This window comes from Sus scrofa, chromosome 17 (genome assembly GCF_054392235.1).
Source record: "Sus scrofa isolate SSC_HxYL_T2T_F1_AM1 chromosome 17, Sscrofa_HxYL_maternal_Yorkshire_Landrace_v2.0, whole genome shotgun sequence".
NCBI classification, from domain to species: domain Eukaryota; kingdom Metazoa; phylum Chordata; class Mammalia; order Artiodactyla; family Suidae; genus Sus; species Sus scrofa.
In genome coordinates, this window is record NC_139399.1 from 12420115 (window position 1) to 12437274 (window position 17160).

A 17160-nucleotide genomic window follows, 5' to 3' on the forward strand; every position below is an offset into this window, starting at 1 on the left:
TTTTGCTTTTACCTTGAAATTGCCATGTGCTTGTCCATCCGAGCTTTTAACTCTTCATTCTCCTGTTGGAATCGCTTCAGTTTGTCCACCAATGCTGTGTTGTTGTCCACCTTGGCGTAAATAAGAATGCCAATTATTTATACATTAAAAATTAAAGCCCCTCATTTCCTAAAGCACTTGTAAAAGACAAAGCAGACACCGAAGAGATTTAATTCAGGAAAGCTGAATAGTATGTTGAGTGTCTCTACACTGACACACTGCTAAGAGTCTACTGCCCCAAACAGAACACCTGGACCTGACTTTTTTACATGTATGCCAAGTGGAGTTCCCACTGTGGCACAGTGGATTAAGGATGCAGTGTTGTCACTGCAGCAGCTCAGGCTGCTGCTGTGGCACAAGTTCTACCTCTGGCCTGGAGACTTTCACACACCATGGGTGCCAAAAAATAAAATATATGTCAGGCCACTTGAAAACAGACACACTCAGAGGGTTACTGATTTATTCAAGGTCGCATAGTTTTAGAATTCCCCCTGAGAACTGGGGCCATGCCTTTGGTAACCCCGAGAACTGGGCCTCTTTCAAGGTGATAAAATGAAAACAAAACAAAACAACAACAGCAACAACAACAAAAACCAGCAGATAGACAGGCACCGTTTATCAGGGGCACTACAGCTCCTTGTGGTAAATTTTACACAAAAAACCCAAGAAATCCCCACATTTGAAAACACTGTAGGGCAACAACAGTTCATAGTTCTTGGCAATGGTTCTGGGTTTAAAATGACTGTAAATGTGGTTTGCTGATTACTCGTCAGCATTTACCTCCAAGTGGCCACACACAGCAATCCACAAAGCTCTACAGAGCATCCTAATAAAGAAGTGACAATACAGAAACCATCCCTCCTTTGCTGAACTAAATATACGTTTGTTTTTCCTGCTGGCCTGCTCAGGCTAAATGTTCAAGGAAAACAAACTGATCAGTTGAGAGATTAAAGGATAAAATCCCAGAAGACACATCATCAGCTAACAAGAGGAAGGGCTGATCACAAGCCAGCTCACTTTCCATAGGTAAGACTCATACTACTTGCCGGGAGGCAACATCCCAGCTCCGTCAGAATTCACTCAAGTCCCTGTCACTGCTACCTGTCACTGAACTACTTTGGCTCTTAGCTCGCAGTCCTACTGGTCTCAAGATCTTATTACCCTGAAAATTCTCAGGCTAAGCCAACCAGGTGAAAGAACTTTCCAAAAAATGTGACTAGCATGTAAGAAAAAGGAAGCCTTTGAATTTCCAGGAATTGTATAGGAATTCAAGATAAAACATGAGGTGGCAAAATCTGAAATTAAAGACTGGGTAGGAGTTCCCGTCGTGGCGCAGTGGTTAACGAATCCGACTAGGAACCATGAGGTTGCGGGTTCGGTCCCTGCCCTTGCTCAGTGGGTTAAGGATCCGGCGTTGCCGTGAGCTGTGGTGTAGGTTGCAGACGCGGCTCGGATCCCGCGTTGCTGTGGCTCTGGCGTAGGCTGGTGGCTACAGCTCCGATTCGACCCCTAGCCTGGGAACCTCCATATGCCGTGGGAGCGGCCCAAGAAATGGCAAAAAGACAAAACAAACAAAGACTGGGTAGTAATTGGCTTTAACATATCTCGTCCAGTTCCTCATTGTACTGGAGCGGAAACTAGCCCTGGTGATGTCATCGAGCTAGTTATCAGCAGAGTTAGTTTTTATAGTGGGAAAGCTTCCTAGGTGTCATATTTTCTACAAAGGCCTGGGACTTACAAATAAACAAGGTAACAGTGAGTTTACCTATCATATTAACCTGTTCTTCTATAGGTACACCATGCAACGCTGACTAATATCATGATACTTCGTGGGCATGGCAAGGGACAGAAATACTTGTAGATCAACAAGAGATGAGACACATGAATAATTTTACAGCCAAGTCTGTTCTTCCTGCACATGATTATTTGAAAAGTTGTGATGCTGTGAATGGCATATGGGCAACCAATTATTAATTAACAGGATTATCTGAGTCATCTCGGGCAGCCAGACTGGCAGTTATCAGGCCTGATATAACAGGATGACCTTTGCCAGAAATGGTTATAGATACTAGGTTGGGCCCGTTAATAGATCATGAGTTCCTTTCAAAAAAAAAAACAAAAAAAACCCCACACCATTTCCTAGTAATTCAAAGTGCCCATATAGCCACATGTGGGCTCAGCTCTCCCTCCCTCATTAGAGAGGTAACAGTCTCCAGAAGAAAACCAAACCAAACATGAAAACCCCAACAAAAGAACTAATAAAGTGGGGAGTTCCTGTCACGGCTCAGCAGAAAGGAATCTGCTTAGTATCCATGAGGAGGCACTTTTATTCCCCAGCCTCGCTCAGTGGGTTAAGTATCTGGCGTTGTGGTTAGCTGTGGTGCAGGTCAGAGATTTGGCCCGGATTTGGCGTGGCTGGGGCTGTGGTGTAGGCTGGCAGCTGCAGCTTGGATTCGACCCCTGGCCTGGGAACCATCATATGCCGCAGGTGCGGCCCTAAAACGACACACACACACAAAAGCCTAATAAAGTGACTACCATGCTCCCTGTGATCCAGGCTGGTCTGGGTTCAAACAAAGCATTTATTCCACACTGAGTCACCCATAATTAGGGGGAGAAGAATAACCAAGGCAAGGGGACAATGTACAAGGTACAGTGGCAGCCTGGATCCCCTAAGCTACTGTGGTGAATTCTGCCCCCTTGGCTGGACTCCTGGCTACCAGCAACCACGTTCCACGGCTGGGCCAAGGCTCACGCTGAACACTGGCACTCCGCTCAGACACACAGGCCGGGAGGGACTGGTCACATGCCAAGAGGGGTTCTCTGTCCCAGAGGCTGCAAACTAAACTTTATTCATGCTTTTCATAATGCTAGTTACTTGTCCAACCAGATTAATTTTATTAAAGAGTAATTCTTTTATCACAGTCTAATTCCCAAGGAGCAAGATGAAGAATTGAGACACAGGACTGAATTGCTCTAATGGGATTAATGTACATATCCAACAGTTTAGAGCCTAAGAAACCCACCCAGAGTGGGTGGTATATTAAAGGACCGCTTTTACATTATTTTAAAGTTCTTCTTGGGCAGGTAGACAGTCAGAGGCCATGAGACATTTGTTGTCATTTTTCCAAACCCCGAATGCTACTTTACATGTTCCTTGAGGAAAATGTTCTAGAAGGCCTCAAGACAACATAGGAAAATGTAACCTCTTTTTACCTTTCATATGTTTATAAACATCTTTAAATAGCAATTAAAATAACTCCACAGTTCTAGTTCAGAGGCCAGTTCCTATGTTACAGGTATTATTCCATTTGGTTAAGCTCTGAACGAAACATACCAGTTTCTCCATTTTCATTAACTTGATGTCCTGCTGATGCAGTTTCTCATTCTTGATCTCTAGCACAGCTTTCAGGCTTTCTAACTCTTGCTCCAGGTACATGATCTGAGGGCTTTTCTGGAAGAGGCACAGCAGGATACAGCTCTGATTGATCATTTAACACAATCGCACATTTCAAATTCTTAATATAGCTACACCTTTGATTAGATTTAGAAATTAGACAAACAAGCACATGAGATTTCTACCTTCTTAAAGCAGTTTCAAAGAAAGAGGTGAAAAGCAGGGTTAAGGAGTTCCCATTGTGGCTCAGTGGGTTAAGAACCCAACTAGTATCCATGAGGATGCAGATTCCATTCCTGGCCTTGCTCAGTGGGCTAAGGATCCAGCATTGCCGTGAGCTGTGGTGTAGGTTGCAGACTTGGCTAGGATCTGGCCTTGCTGTGGCTGTGGTGTAGGCCAGCAGTTGCAGCTATGATTCGCCCCCAGCCCAGGAACTTCCATATGCCACGGGTGTGGCCCTAAAAAGAAAAAAAAAAAAAGGAAAGAAGGAAAAGAAGGGTTATGATATCTTTAACTCAAATCTTTGGTCATAAGAACAAAATAAAACATTTCATATTTGAATATATTCATTTATCAGGAACTTAATATGGAAAGAATATTGGTGGCAACAAACATTTTATTGGAGGTAAGAGAAAAACCATAGCTTACAATGCAAAACAGAACTGTGACTAGAGATTAGGCAATTCCAAATCCATGACTGGTGCTTGGAGGGAGGAAACAGGAACAATTCTAACTACAGTCAGGAGCTGATCAGAAATTCATAGGACTCTATGGAAGACAACAGAAACGGCCATGATGTGGGGGGTCTTTTGGACTTTTGCTATGATGGGACTATGTTGGCCTGGCATACTTCAAGGGCAGCTGTAACACCCCATCGTTTTATTTTGTGACACTGCGACACCTACTTGGCATACAGCCCATGCACTAGGAAAATTCTACCCAAGATATACAAGATGAGAGGAGAGCACCCTGTGGGAGGACAGCACCAGGGTGGATTCCGGACTCCCTGCTGTGATCAAGGAAATTCAAGTGAAACTTGCAAAGCGTATGACGCAACTTAACGGCACATCTGCTGATCAGATGTTTAATGAGGGAGTTTCTCAGACAAGAGTCACTGGTGCGGGACATCAATTATCTCCTCCTGGGTGGTGGTTAGTGCTCTGGACCAACGCTTAGGGAGACTCAGGGAAGGGACCCTTGGTGAGCACTTGGTCAAAGCCCTCACCTCTAGGAAGGAGAGAGTCCCGCGGCTCAAGCCACCTGCTCCCGGAACATGCCGCAGGGAGGCAGAGGCAGGGACTGACCCCAGATGCTCAACTCTAGGGCTCTTCCTCAATTGTCATAAGTTTCATTTACTGTTAACCTTTAACATATGACTTCCTTTTGCTTCCTAAAGATAGCAAATCCTACCTCTTTTCTGAGAAAAGGAAATAGCATTAATTTGCCCATTTGAAAAGTGTATATGCAGCAGTGTATCCGCCACGCGACCTCTTACTCCTCCGCGGGCAGGGCCCTTTCTCTCTCACTCTCCTCCGTGCTTTCCCATGGCCTCTGCAACTTGGACAGGGCAAGGCAGGTATAGTTCTGCTTTCCTCAACCTGTTTCCCTTCTTCAGTTTTTCAGGAGCTGCTGCATGATCAGGAAGCTCTTTAAAAGCTTTTTCCTGAATCACTAGTAAGGTTTACATCCTGCCTGCAAAGTCTATAGATTTCTTTTGCAATCAATGATTTTTTTCTAAGACTCTTCCAGAACAAATACCTTTGAAATTTCTCTGAATAGGATCCCATCTAATTGTATCCAAATGTCTAGAGGCTCCCAAAGTGACACTGTCAGCAAAGGAGCTCACTGAGAGACCCAGGTACTTGGCAACAAGTCTTAAATGGCAAAAAAAAAAAAAAATGCTTTGCTTCTGCAGCCCAAGGCAAAAATATATGGAATGAAAAGACAGAAGTAGCAAAGCAAACCCCCCCCCCAACACCCTTTCCCCCTAAAAAAGGGTGGGATACAGGGGAGTAGGGATATACCTTGCAAGAGAAAGTTGAGTTACAGGAGAAATTTGTACTTTTTTTTTCCTTTTTTTTAGAAATTTGTGCTTTTCAAGTGTTTTATCCATACAATGAAATATTGTCTGGCCATAAAAGGAATCAAGTAGCTGTACCTTCTACAATGTATTCAAACCTTGTGAACGTAAGCTCGTAAGTTCACTCATCTTTCATCTGAGTGAAAGATGCAGACACACAGATCCACAGATAGCATGATTCCATTTAAATGAAATGTTCAGGACAGACACAGCCACAGATACAGAGAGGAGGCTGGGGGATTTGGTGGGGAAATAGGGAATGACCGCTCATGGGTGCAGGGTTTCTTTTTGGGGGTGGGGGGTGATAAAAATGGTCTGGAATTAGATCTTGGCAACCAAGGCGCGACCTGGGAACCACTGAATTGTACATTTTGAAAGGGTGAATATTGTACGTAAATTGTATCTTAATATAGCAAGTCTATTTAAAAAAAAAAGGTGAAGTCTTCATATAAAATTCTGACCCTAATTGTTTTCCTGTACGTATTAGTTTTATTAGTTTAGATCACTCACAATATATTGGGCTTCATCTGTTATGTCAGCTTTTAGGATTAAAAAAAAAATGTTGGACTCCCTTTGTGGCTTAGTGGGTTAAGGATCTGGAAATGTTACTGCTGTGGCACGAGTTCAATCCCTGGCTCTGGAACTTCCACATGCTGTGGGCATGGCCAAAAAAAAAAAAAAAAAGCCAGTAAACAAAGAAGCCACTTTATACAGTTTAAAAATCACACTGCAAGATATGGAAAGGATTCCAAACCAGAATTACTTCTCTACCTACTGGACACTTAATTGACTCTAAAAGATACAGGAGCAGAAGAATTCAGTAGCGATGGGGAGGCACACAACTTACTGAATTTGCTTTCTCTCTTGATACTCTTTTTTGTTCTTCTGATTTCAGCTTTTCATTTAAAGCATCATTTTCACTCTTCAGATCATCGATTTGTTTCTAAAACACAGACAATGAAATGTGGAACATAAGTAAACAAGCAAGTACCAGAAACACCGCAAATGTACACAGAAACATACCCAAACCACACATGCCTCAAAAATGAAGATGGGGCTGGGGGGTGAGGGTGGTCCGGGTGGCTTGAGATGTACCCACCTCTAGTGATTCCTGCTTCTCATAAAGCACATCCTCAAGTGACTTCTTTTCCATTTCATGGCTTTTCTTGATTTCTGGAAAGAAGTGATTTTTTTTTTTAGGTAATAACATCCTATGAGATCACTGTATTCTACAGCCGTGAAAGTACATGAATGAAAGAATTGATTATGAAGCACTGTGCCTGTGTTACTTTATATTTATTTATATGGTGCTTTTACATAAATTATATAAGTACTTGTTCTCAACTTAGCTCATTAGGTGAGCAGGCCGGATATTGTCTTTTTATGAGTGAGAACACTGAGGCCTTCAGAGGCCAAGAGACCTCAGGCAACACAGAGCACGCCTGGGGTCGGGGGTAAGAAGAAGGGGGCTGAAGGCTGAGTCTGGTCTTCAGACTCCTGGGCTGGAGCCCCTGTGCTCTGTTCCAGCTGCTCTTCACGAACCAAAGAGAAGTATCAAATTAAACTCCAGCAGGGAGGAAGAAAAATATTTACCTAACATCATCCCTAGGCCAGTCACTTTTACACGTTATCATCTTGGATATCACACAATAAGTATGTTTTTCTGATGAAAAGGCCCTTGACAAAGGTCACAGAGCCGGTTCCCACCACATGTCCACATGCTTCTCTGTTGATGCAACAGCTTTAGTGTAACGGCTTCAGCTACACAGAAATGATGGGTTTGAAAAAAATGTCTTCTTTATTCTTTTCCTTTTACTTCAGCCCTTCCCATCATGATGAAATAATAAAACAGATTCTTTTTATTCAACAAGTGCCATCTATATTTCACAGCAGGGTTGCGTGCAAAAGTACCCGGCGTGGGTCCTTCACCATGGCCAGGATATAAACTGACACTTTCGACTTCTCAGGACCCGAAGTGGTCAAGTGCAACTACTACCAGAAAGGCCTTTCAGTTTGTTAAGAGTTCATCCTATTTCCTAAAAGGCTGGCATTCATAACAAACTATTATTTGCATCCTCAGGGGAAAGGATTGTACATCTGCTCACAATGCACAATGCAAAAAGGAACCAAAAAAGCACTCCCAACTGAATACCACAGGGTATTCTCGGGAAGGGAAAGTTATGAATCATTTCCGTTTTAGAGCATAACACGCGATTCCATTAGATCTTATTCTGTTTCAACAGAAAAAAAGCATTCTTGCCTGAAAGGGAGGTCTCATAGGCCTTCTTTAGCAATTCTATTTTCTCTGAGTGGCTCGCTTCAATTTCCAGCTTAGAGGTTTCATGGGCAGCATTTAAGTTGTCAAACTGTAAGAAAAAGCCAAACCAAAGCAAAACAATGGTTTACCAGTGAAATCAAAAGTCCTTAGGTGAATAAGAAGCCATAGCATTAGGAGATTGGACGTATGAGCTTGGTTCAAGTTTAAGGGCCACCAGACCCATGGATAGAACAACCCATCAGGGGTTTGTCAGTTCCAATATTCCACTCTACCCTCCACCCCTCACCCCTCACACCCAGAACACAAACACACAAACTCTCCTGGGATCGCTGATGTTAATGTCTGCATCCATCATATGGGCCCATAGTGACATGACATGACCTCTCATGCTGCCCTCTATATTCTCAGTCCCTAGCACATGCCTAGCATATAGTAGGCATAGAAAGCAAGGAATTTAAAGAGAGGTTTAAGGAGTTCCTATTGTGGCACAGCGGAAACGAATCCGACTAGGAACCATGAGGCTGTGGATTCCATCCCTGGCCTCACTCAGTGGGTTAAGGATCTGGCATTGCCATGAGCTGTGGTGTAGGTCATGGAGGCAGCTTGGATCTGGTGTTGCTGTGGCTGTGGCGTACAGCTGGCAACTGTAGCTCTGATTCGACCCCTAGCCTGGGAACCTCCATATGCCCCAGGTGTAGTCCTAAAAAGCAAAGAAAGAAAGAAAGAAAGAAAGGTTTAGAATATACTATTAAGTGAAAAATATGGGTTATTAAACCAGTGCCATTCTTATCTAAAAAAAGAAAGAAGAAATGCAAACTAGTGTTTTAGCAGCACTCCACCAAATTCTCAAAAAAGGATTATTTCTGGGTGGTAAAAAGAAGGGTTGTTTTTAAATTTGTTATATATCCAAAAAAAAAAAAAAAATCGAAACACTAATTTGAAAAGATATCTGAACTCCAATGCTCATAGCAGCACTATTGACAATAGCCAAGATATGGAAGCAACCTAAATGTCCACCAACAGATGAATGGATAAAGAAGATGTGGTATATATACACAAGGGAATACTACCCGGCCATAAAAAATAATGAAATTTTGCCATTTGCAGCAACATGGATGGACTTGGAGGCCATTACGCTAAGTGAATAAGTCAGAGAAAGAAAAATACTGTATGATATCACTTATATGTGAAATCTAAAACATTTAACAAACTAGTAAACACAACAAAAAAGAAGCAGACTCACATATATAGAGAACAAGCTAATAGTTACCAGTGGGAAGAAGGAAGGAGCAATAGAGGTGTAAGAAGAGGTACAAACTATTATGTATAAAATAAGCTACAAGGATATGTTGTAGGAGTTCCCATCACGGCTCAGCAGAAATGAACCTGACTAGTATCCATGAGGATGTGGGTTCTATCCCTGGTCTCACTCAGTGGGTTAAGGATCCGGTGTTGCTGTGAGCTATGGTGTAGGTCACAGACATAGCTCAGATGGCACATTGTTGTAGCTGTGGCATAGGCCATTGGCTACAGCTCTGATTCAACCTCTAGCCTAGGAACTTCCATGTGCCGCAGGTGTGGCCATAAAAAGGCAAAAAAAAAAGAAAAAGAAAAAAAGAAAAAAAAAAAGGATATATTGTACAACATAGACAATAGAGCCAATATTTTATAATATCTATAAATAGAACCTTTAAAATTGTGAATGACTACATCGTATATCTGTAACTTATATAATATTGTATAGCAACTATACTTCAACTTTAAAAAGGTTTTTAAAGGGTTGTTTTAAATTTTATCCTTTCCTTTTTAATTCTGGTCTTTCACTCGATATATGTACACTGCTTTTAAATTAATTAAATTTTTTTTTTCATTTATATAAATTTTAAATAAGTTCATCAAGGGATGTGTCCAACAAAGGAAATATAGCATCAGACAACAGTTATAATTCAAATTAACAGCCGTGGCCAAGAACATGCTCAGGTTCCGAAAGCAGACCTGCTCCTGCAATTGAGTTTTATACTTCTCTGCCTCTTCAATGTAGATATTCTGAAGCTTTTCACACTCCCCGGTGTAAAATTCCTTCAGCCGATTCTCCAGTTCTGTTAGATCAGTCTGGTGCTGCTGGTTGAGCTTCTGGACAAATCCTTCATAAGCAATTTGCAACTCATTCCTAGCTTTTTCTAACTTCTCACAGGTGGTTGAAGCAGTGACTGAAAAGAGATCAAAAATAAAGTGGACGATGACACCCTGCTAAATGTCCTACATTCAGACACAGCTGTGATGACTCTGGAAGCGTAAGGACAGGGCTCTCCTTGTGACTAGATTTTCAAACATCCTGGTGTAGAAGTGAACAAGAAAAGGGAATGAGAGTGAATGGTCTCCGGCAACAAGAAGTCAACTGTCTAGCAAGCACTAAGGAGAGGTCCTTGAGCAGAGCCACATTCCCAAGTGAAGAGCACCATTTTGCATGCTGACCAATCAGTGCAGGGGCTGTAAGGAGAGGGGTCTCTGATTGGCTGAAGCATCTCTAAGGAAGCCTGCCAGTAGCCAGGCAGCTAAGATACAGAACAACAACAGGTAAAGACCAGAGAAAAGAAATAAATAGACTTGAGGCTTGTAATTAATTGAAGCCAACTTCAAAACATTACTTCAAAAATACAGTAATAAAAACAAAATATTAGAATATATTGAACTCAAATCACAAATTTTAGGAAAAACAGTAATAAAAACAAAATATTAGAATATATTGAACTCAAATCACAAATTTTAGGAAAAACCCACTGAAAAGTTACAATATAATGTGAATATATTGAAAAGTTAACCTTTCAAAAAGGCCAAGTAATTTGATAGCTGTAATTTAAAATCAGAGCACCCTAACTCTTTACTACCACTACCGAAAACAGAATTACTAACAATACTATGCAGAACTTGCACATAAATAGGCACACACGCTATAATAAATCCTGAAAGAGCTCTATCATTTCTCAAGAAGCTTGACTTTGGACATTTCCAGCCTTCCTTTACTGATGTTAGGTACAGGTAAAAGGAGTGCTTCTCTATCTGTAAGGAGGATGCATGCCCTCAACATCCCAAAGTGCCAGCAGAGTCATTCTTATAAAATGGGTACTGGTAAATCTGTTAAAGTCTTTTGGTAAGGAATATATATTTCTGGAGTTTGAAAGGAAAGATTGTTTTAAGGTAAAGCAAAGTTTAGATCAATGATTATTCCACCTAAGTAATAGGAAATTGGCAGGTTCCTGGGATGAATTTCCACAATGATGTAGATTTGTTTTCTTGGGAATATGCCACCTGGCAGTGCAAATACCAGTCCTTTGTCCTATATTGGTATTCCTTCAGAGGGAAAACAAGCCATACTGAAATAATAATAAGCATGGTGTCTGCTAAAGAGAACGCTTACAATTCAAATAAACCCACAAATACTTACTGAAGGGGAAAGGAACTAACATTACAAGCAAAAACAAAGCAAGTGCAGCACTATTCACAATAGCCAGGACATGGAAACAATCCAAATGTCCATCGACAGATGATTGGATTCGGAAGATGTGGTATATATACACAATGGAATACTACTCAGCCATAAAAAAGGATGACATAATGCCATTTGCAGCAACATGGATGGAACTAGAGAATCTCATACTGAGTGAAATGAGCCAGAAAGACAAAGACAAATACCATATGATATCACTTATAACTGGAATCTAATATCCAGCACAAATGAACATCTCTCAGAAAAGAAAATCATGGACTTGGAGAAGAGACTTGTGGTTGCCTGATGGGAGGGGGAGGGAGTGGGAGGGATCGGGAGCTTGGGCTTATCAGACACAACTTAGAAAATTTACAAGGAGATCCTGCTGAATAGCATTGAGAACTATGTCTAGATACTCATGTTGCAACAGAACAAAGAGTGGGGAAAAAAATGTAATTGCAATGTATACATCTAAGGATAACCTGACCCCCTTGCTGTACAGTGGGAAAATAAAAAAAAAAAAAAAAAAAAAAAACAAAGCAAGAACTACCACTCTGATGTCAAGAGTGAAAACTGTGTTCCACCACCAACGGTGGGAGTATGCACTGTGTGCCTTGGGAACTAGAACATTCACAAGGCAGAAAATTTGGAGATAATGCTCAAGGATGTTGATGGAAGCCAGATTATAGACTGTCAATACCAGTGACAACTCAAGCCTTTGGGACTAAATTTGGAAAGTTATTTTTTTTTCTTCAAAGATGATGGGCATGATGAATGCTACCCAGTACTTTCTTCGCATCCCTGTTTAACAAAGGAGGAAAAAAGTGATTCAAGAAGGTAAATGTTAGTCAAATGAATAAACACACTCTCTTCTGCTGATTTTCCAACTCACACAAAATGATGGGGCCACAGGCCTCTTTGTGTGAATTGTTCCCTACTGAGCTCTGCATGAAAGTAGGAGACAAAAAAAAAAAATATTTTTCAAGCAGTCAGTAAAAGCATCAAAATAACTTTTCTACTGAGAGAAATCTTGATTTCACAGGGTGTTTTGACTTAACTCCCTTGGAATTTCAGATATCAGCAAAGTAAAAAATAATAATAATAATAATAATAATTTGGAGTTCCTGTCATGGCGCGACAGGATCAGCAGTGTCTCTGTAGCACTAGGACACAGGTTCGATCCCCAGCCCCAGCACAGTAGGTTGAAGGATCTGGCAAGTGCAGTGTGGGTCACAACTGTGGCTTGGATCAGATCCCTGACCTGGGAACTCCACATGCCACAGGGTGGCCAAAAGAAAAAGGGGGGGAAAAAAAAGAAAAAAGGAAAAAAAATATTCTATATCACCTCAGAGAAATGTCTGAGTGACCAAAAACTAGGAGAGCTTCCATGTGGAGGTAACAGGATGCTACAGCTGCTGAATTTCACATTACATCTGCTTGTCATCAAGCAACCGTCAGCTGGAATGCGTAACGAGGTGCCCCAAACTTTAAAACTAAATAGGATGGAAACCCTCTCATATTCCACTGGACAAGACTTTTCCTCTTTAAAAAAAAAAAAGAGGCTTGAATAGGGTTTAATTCTGTTGGCCACCGTAGGTGAGGTGAAAGGAGGACAGGAGGGAAGGAAGGGGAAAGGAAAAAAAAAAGGGTCGGGCGGGGGAGGGGGAGCGGTGGTTGCTGCAGCGAGCACAGCAGTCCCAAGTGCAGGCCAGGCCCCAGACGGTGACCTAAGCCAGCAGCTGTGCAGGAACAGCTGGGCTGGAGTGATCCCTCACACAAACGGCTTTACTTTGAGTTAACTGGCCTGCACTCCTGGGGAGACATCTACTTGGCGTAAAGGCTCATGGAATACTTTTCTGAAGGACACACATGCGAATGCTGTTTCCAGGGTTCTCAGTACTGTGGTCAGCTGGACACAAGAAGCTGGCGGTGGGGGATGTCAGCCCGGGATGTTTCCTTGTACTTGTTCCAGGTTAGGTGTGATTCCTAAGCTGACTTGGCTCTTTCATCATGTTTTCAGTCTTGTCTCCCCAGAATTCCACTCACTTTCAGTCAATTAATCAGACACCCAACACAGCCAAAAGCAAACATCTATCTTTCAGAATTTGGGCCAAGCAAGCAAGGGGTTTTGGCACAGCGTCAGAAGATACTGTTTTTAAGAAGTTATGGCACAAGTGCGAAATCTACATGGTACTAAGGAGTCCTTGTTGTTTTAATCATTGATGAGGTGATTTTTTTAAAAGCATGTCTGTGATTAAGGGTACCAAAGAGACCACTGCCTGAGAGGAATGGATGGATGATTTGGGGGCACAGGTTGGTAAACGGCAAAAGCTATTTCCAGCAATGTATTAATTAAAGTGACAATTAAGAGTCTTCAGAATTAAGAAACAAAGCAGGAAACTGACATATTTACAAGATCAGCCCTAAAACACATGGCCACGTTACAAGCTGAAGTTGACATTTTCACCCTGAGATGAACCAGGCCTGAGGAGAATCTGAGGCCAGTGACAGAACAGGAAAAACAGGCCCTTCCTGGCACATTAAAACATGGATAACTGAGCAAGGGAAAAATATTTCAGAAGTGGTGAAATGCTTGAAATTTCTCCTTTTCTATTACTTAGATGACATTGAGAGAAGGCCCAATGCCAGAATCAAATATAACTTTGAAAACAGAACTGGCGTCATCCTGGATCCTTTAGCAGTTTTCCCGAAGGATTGGACTACAGCCTAACTGGTGCTGGTGGCCTTTTCTAAGAGGAAGAGATCAGATTTTTATTATTTCCATCTCGTGGAGACGAATTTCCCTTCGGTGCCTGATAAATATACTGTGTGAGAAAAACATGACACAATCAGGGCCTTACATTGTTATAGTCTTTTGAAATTATTCAGGTTTTCTTAATTTTTATATCTGAGTAGTAGCCTTCATCATGAGACAAGTGACAATATTTTAATTTTCAGGAACATGAAGAAATATCTTTTTTTGTTGTTTTAGGGCCACGCCTACAGCATATGGAAGCTTCCAGGCTAGGGGTTGGATTGGAGCTGTAGCCACTGGCCTATGCCACCCAGCAACCCCAGATGGGAGCCTCAAGTGCGACCTATGCCACAGCTCACAGCAACACCGGATCCTTAACCCACTGAGCGAGGCCAGGGATCAAACTTGCATCCTCACGGATTTTAGTCAGGTTCGTTATCACTGAGCCACAACAGGAACTCCAGAAATATCTTAACAGAAGTTAGGTTTAAGTATCAGTCACACCACATACTGCTATGTGATTTGAGCAAATTACTTAAGCTTCATAAGCCTGAATTTCCTTATTTTTAAAATGGAGGTAATATTAGTGCCTTTTCTGCAAGGTTAAATAAAATAATGTGAAGCACCTATCGGGGTGCCCGGCCAGAGTAAGTATGCAGCAAATGCTACTGTTACTATTACTAGTTTTGCAAAAGTGCACCCATTCAAATGTCTTTGAAGAGTTAGCCATGCTGGGGGGAGGTGGGTCTATGACAGAATGTGATCTTTAGAAAGAGGCACTGCCAGTCTAGTACTCAGAGAAGTTAAACACACACACGTAAGGAAAGAGTGCACATTCACCTCAAATCTTTACTTCCTACCACTATTCTTCTTGACACTATATGCAATAGAATTTCCCCAACCTTTAGGTAATTTCATCTAAATCGCACATAAAAGCAGCAAAAGAAAACTGGGGAGATAAGATCACTGGGAAGTTCATGCAAAGTTCTGTGATGCTGTCTAAAAGATCGTGACAGAGAGAAAAGACAAACAGGAAGATCAGATGATGTCATTCTCGGGCGGCACACCCACCCTTTCCCTGGATACTCCCAGCAGGCCTGCGGGTGGCTGCCAACTCTTCCTTGAGCAGAGTTCCCTCCTCTGCACCAGCCAGGAGGGAGGGGGCTGTCCAGCCCAGTCTTTCCTGATAGCTCTGGCTCTCTCAGCCTCTCTCTGGACACCTCACCTGCCTTTAGTTCTGGCCACCTTCCAGTTCTTTCTTCAACGGCACACTCTTCCCTACAGTAGACATGCCTTTTTTTTTTTTTTTTTTTTTTTAAAGAAAAAAACTTACTTGTGGAATAGTTTTAGATTGATAGAAAAGGTACGAAAAGATAGCAGCAAGAGCTCCTGTATACCCATCACTCAGCTTCACTTACCATCCTACACAACAATGAGAACATTTTTCAAAACTGAGGTTGTTTTTTGCGTGTTGTTTTTTCGGCCGCCCTACGGTGTATGGAGTTCCCAGGCCAGGGATCAGATCGGAGCCATAGCTGTGGCCTATGCTGCAGCTGCAGCAACACCAGATCCCCCACCCCCCTTTTTTTTGTCTTTTTGCCATTTCTTGGGCCGCTCCTGCGGCATATGGAGGTTCCCAGGCTAGGGGTCTAATCGGAGCTGTAGCCGCCAGCCTAAGCCAGAGCCACAGCAACGCGGGATCCGAGCTGCATCTGCGACCTACACCACAGCTCACAGCAACGCCGGATCCTTAACCCACTGAGAAAGGGCAGGGACCGAACCCGCAACTTCATGGTTCCTAGTCAGATTCGTTAACCACTGAGCCACGACGGGAACTCCAATACCAGATCCTTTAAACCCACTGTGCCAGGCCAGGGATCAAACCCGCATCGTCATGAATACTAGTCGGGTTCTTAACTCCCTGAACCATGATGGGAACTCCAAAACTAAGGTTTTTAACACTGGAGCAATACTATTAACTACACATGTTATTCTGATTTCACCAGTTTTCCACTCATACCCACTCCCTTCTAAAGCATAAACTTTTTTAGAATAATTTTGGATTTTTGGAAAACTTAAAATGATAGAACAGTCCCCAGATACCTCTCACGCAGTTTCTCTTAATGCTGGTATCACATATTATGATGGGATATTTGTCAAAACTAAGAAACCAACCTTGGCACATTATTATTCACTGAACCCCAGACCTTGTCCTTTTTTTCTGTTCCAAGCTCCAGCCCAAGAGAGCACACTGCTTTTAGTCACTACATCCCCCTTGCCTTCTCTAATCTGCGAGTGTGTCTTTCTTGCTTTTTATCATCTTGACAATTTTGAAGAGTCAGGCATTTTATAGAATGTCCCTCAGTTTGGGTTTGTCTGAAGTTTTCTCTACCTATTCCTTGGACCCAGCAATTCCACTAACAAGAATTTATCTTACAGACACACTCCCACACATATAAAATGAGGAACATACGAGGCTATTCACTGGAGCATTTTTTGTAAGAGCAAAACCTTACAACCTAATGTCCATCATGGTTAAATTAATTACCATGTATCGATATAATGGAAGCTTTTCCCAGAAAAAATAATTTTACAGCTGTCTAAAAAAGGAAGTTCTCTGTCTATTGATCTTCCCAAAATGTTAAGCAGAAAACCAGGTGCAGAATAGCATGTTATCAATGCTGGCAAGTGAGTGAAAAATGGAAGGGGGACACTAATATTCACCTTACCTCGCTTCTCCTGGACTCCAGTCCAGAGCCATGAATGGGGCCACAACCTTCTATCGTAGAAGTCTGATTATTTTCACAGCATTATTATATGACGGGAAATCTGTTCATTATGTACTTCTGGGCCAAGTGACCACATTGGCTACCCTCTTAAACTGGGGTCTAATCTGCTTTATATTGGAGATGATAATATATGTGAACCAAGAAGCATTTTTTAAAAGTAAATTGCTACTCTGTGGAGAGGAGGGTAGCCCACAGAACAAAAGGGTAAGGACCTATGCTATCAACAACAAGCATTTCCAGCTTTCTCCACCCCCTGCCCCCCGCCACTGCCCCCTTCTCTGGACCACACCCACAGAAGGCAAAAATTCCTGGGCCAGGGATCAAACCCATGCCAC

The 17160-nt window shown here is 42.2% G+C and overlaps 1 protein-coding gene across 9 annotated transcripts in view; it reads right to left on the reverse strand.

The window, feature by feature from the left end:
• Positions 1–17160, reverse strand: part of MTUS1 (microtubule associated scaffold protein 1) — a 178015-nt gene that overhangs the window by 2790 nt on the left and 158065 nt on the right. For all 9 annotated transcript variants that reach the window (XM_085002988.1, XM_085002986.1, XM_085002985.1 and 6 more), the window contains 6 exons: positions 9790–10004; positions 7777–7882; positions 6616–6689; positions 6364–6459; positions 3377–3493; positions 13–110 (listed from right to left, as the gene is read on the reverse strand). In XM_085002988.1, coding sequence (XP_084859114.1) covers positions 13–110; positions 3377–3493; positions 6364–6459; positions 6616–6689; positions 7777–7882; positions 9790–10004 — 706 coding nt within the window. The remainder of the gene's footprint in view (positions 1–12; positions 111–3376; positions 3494–6363; positions 6460–6615; positions 6690–7776; positions 7883–9789; positions 10005–17160) is intronic.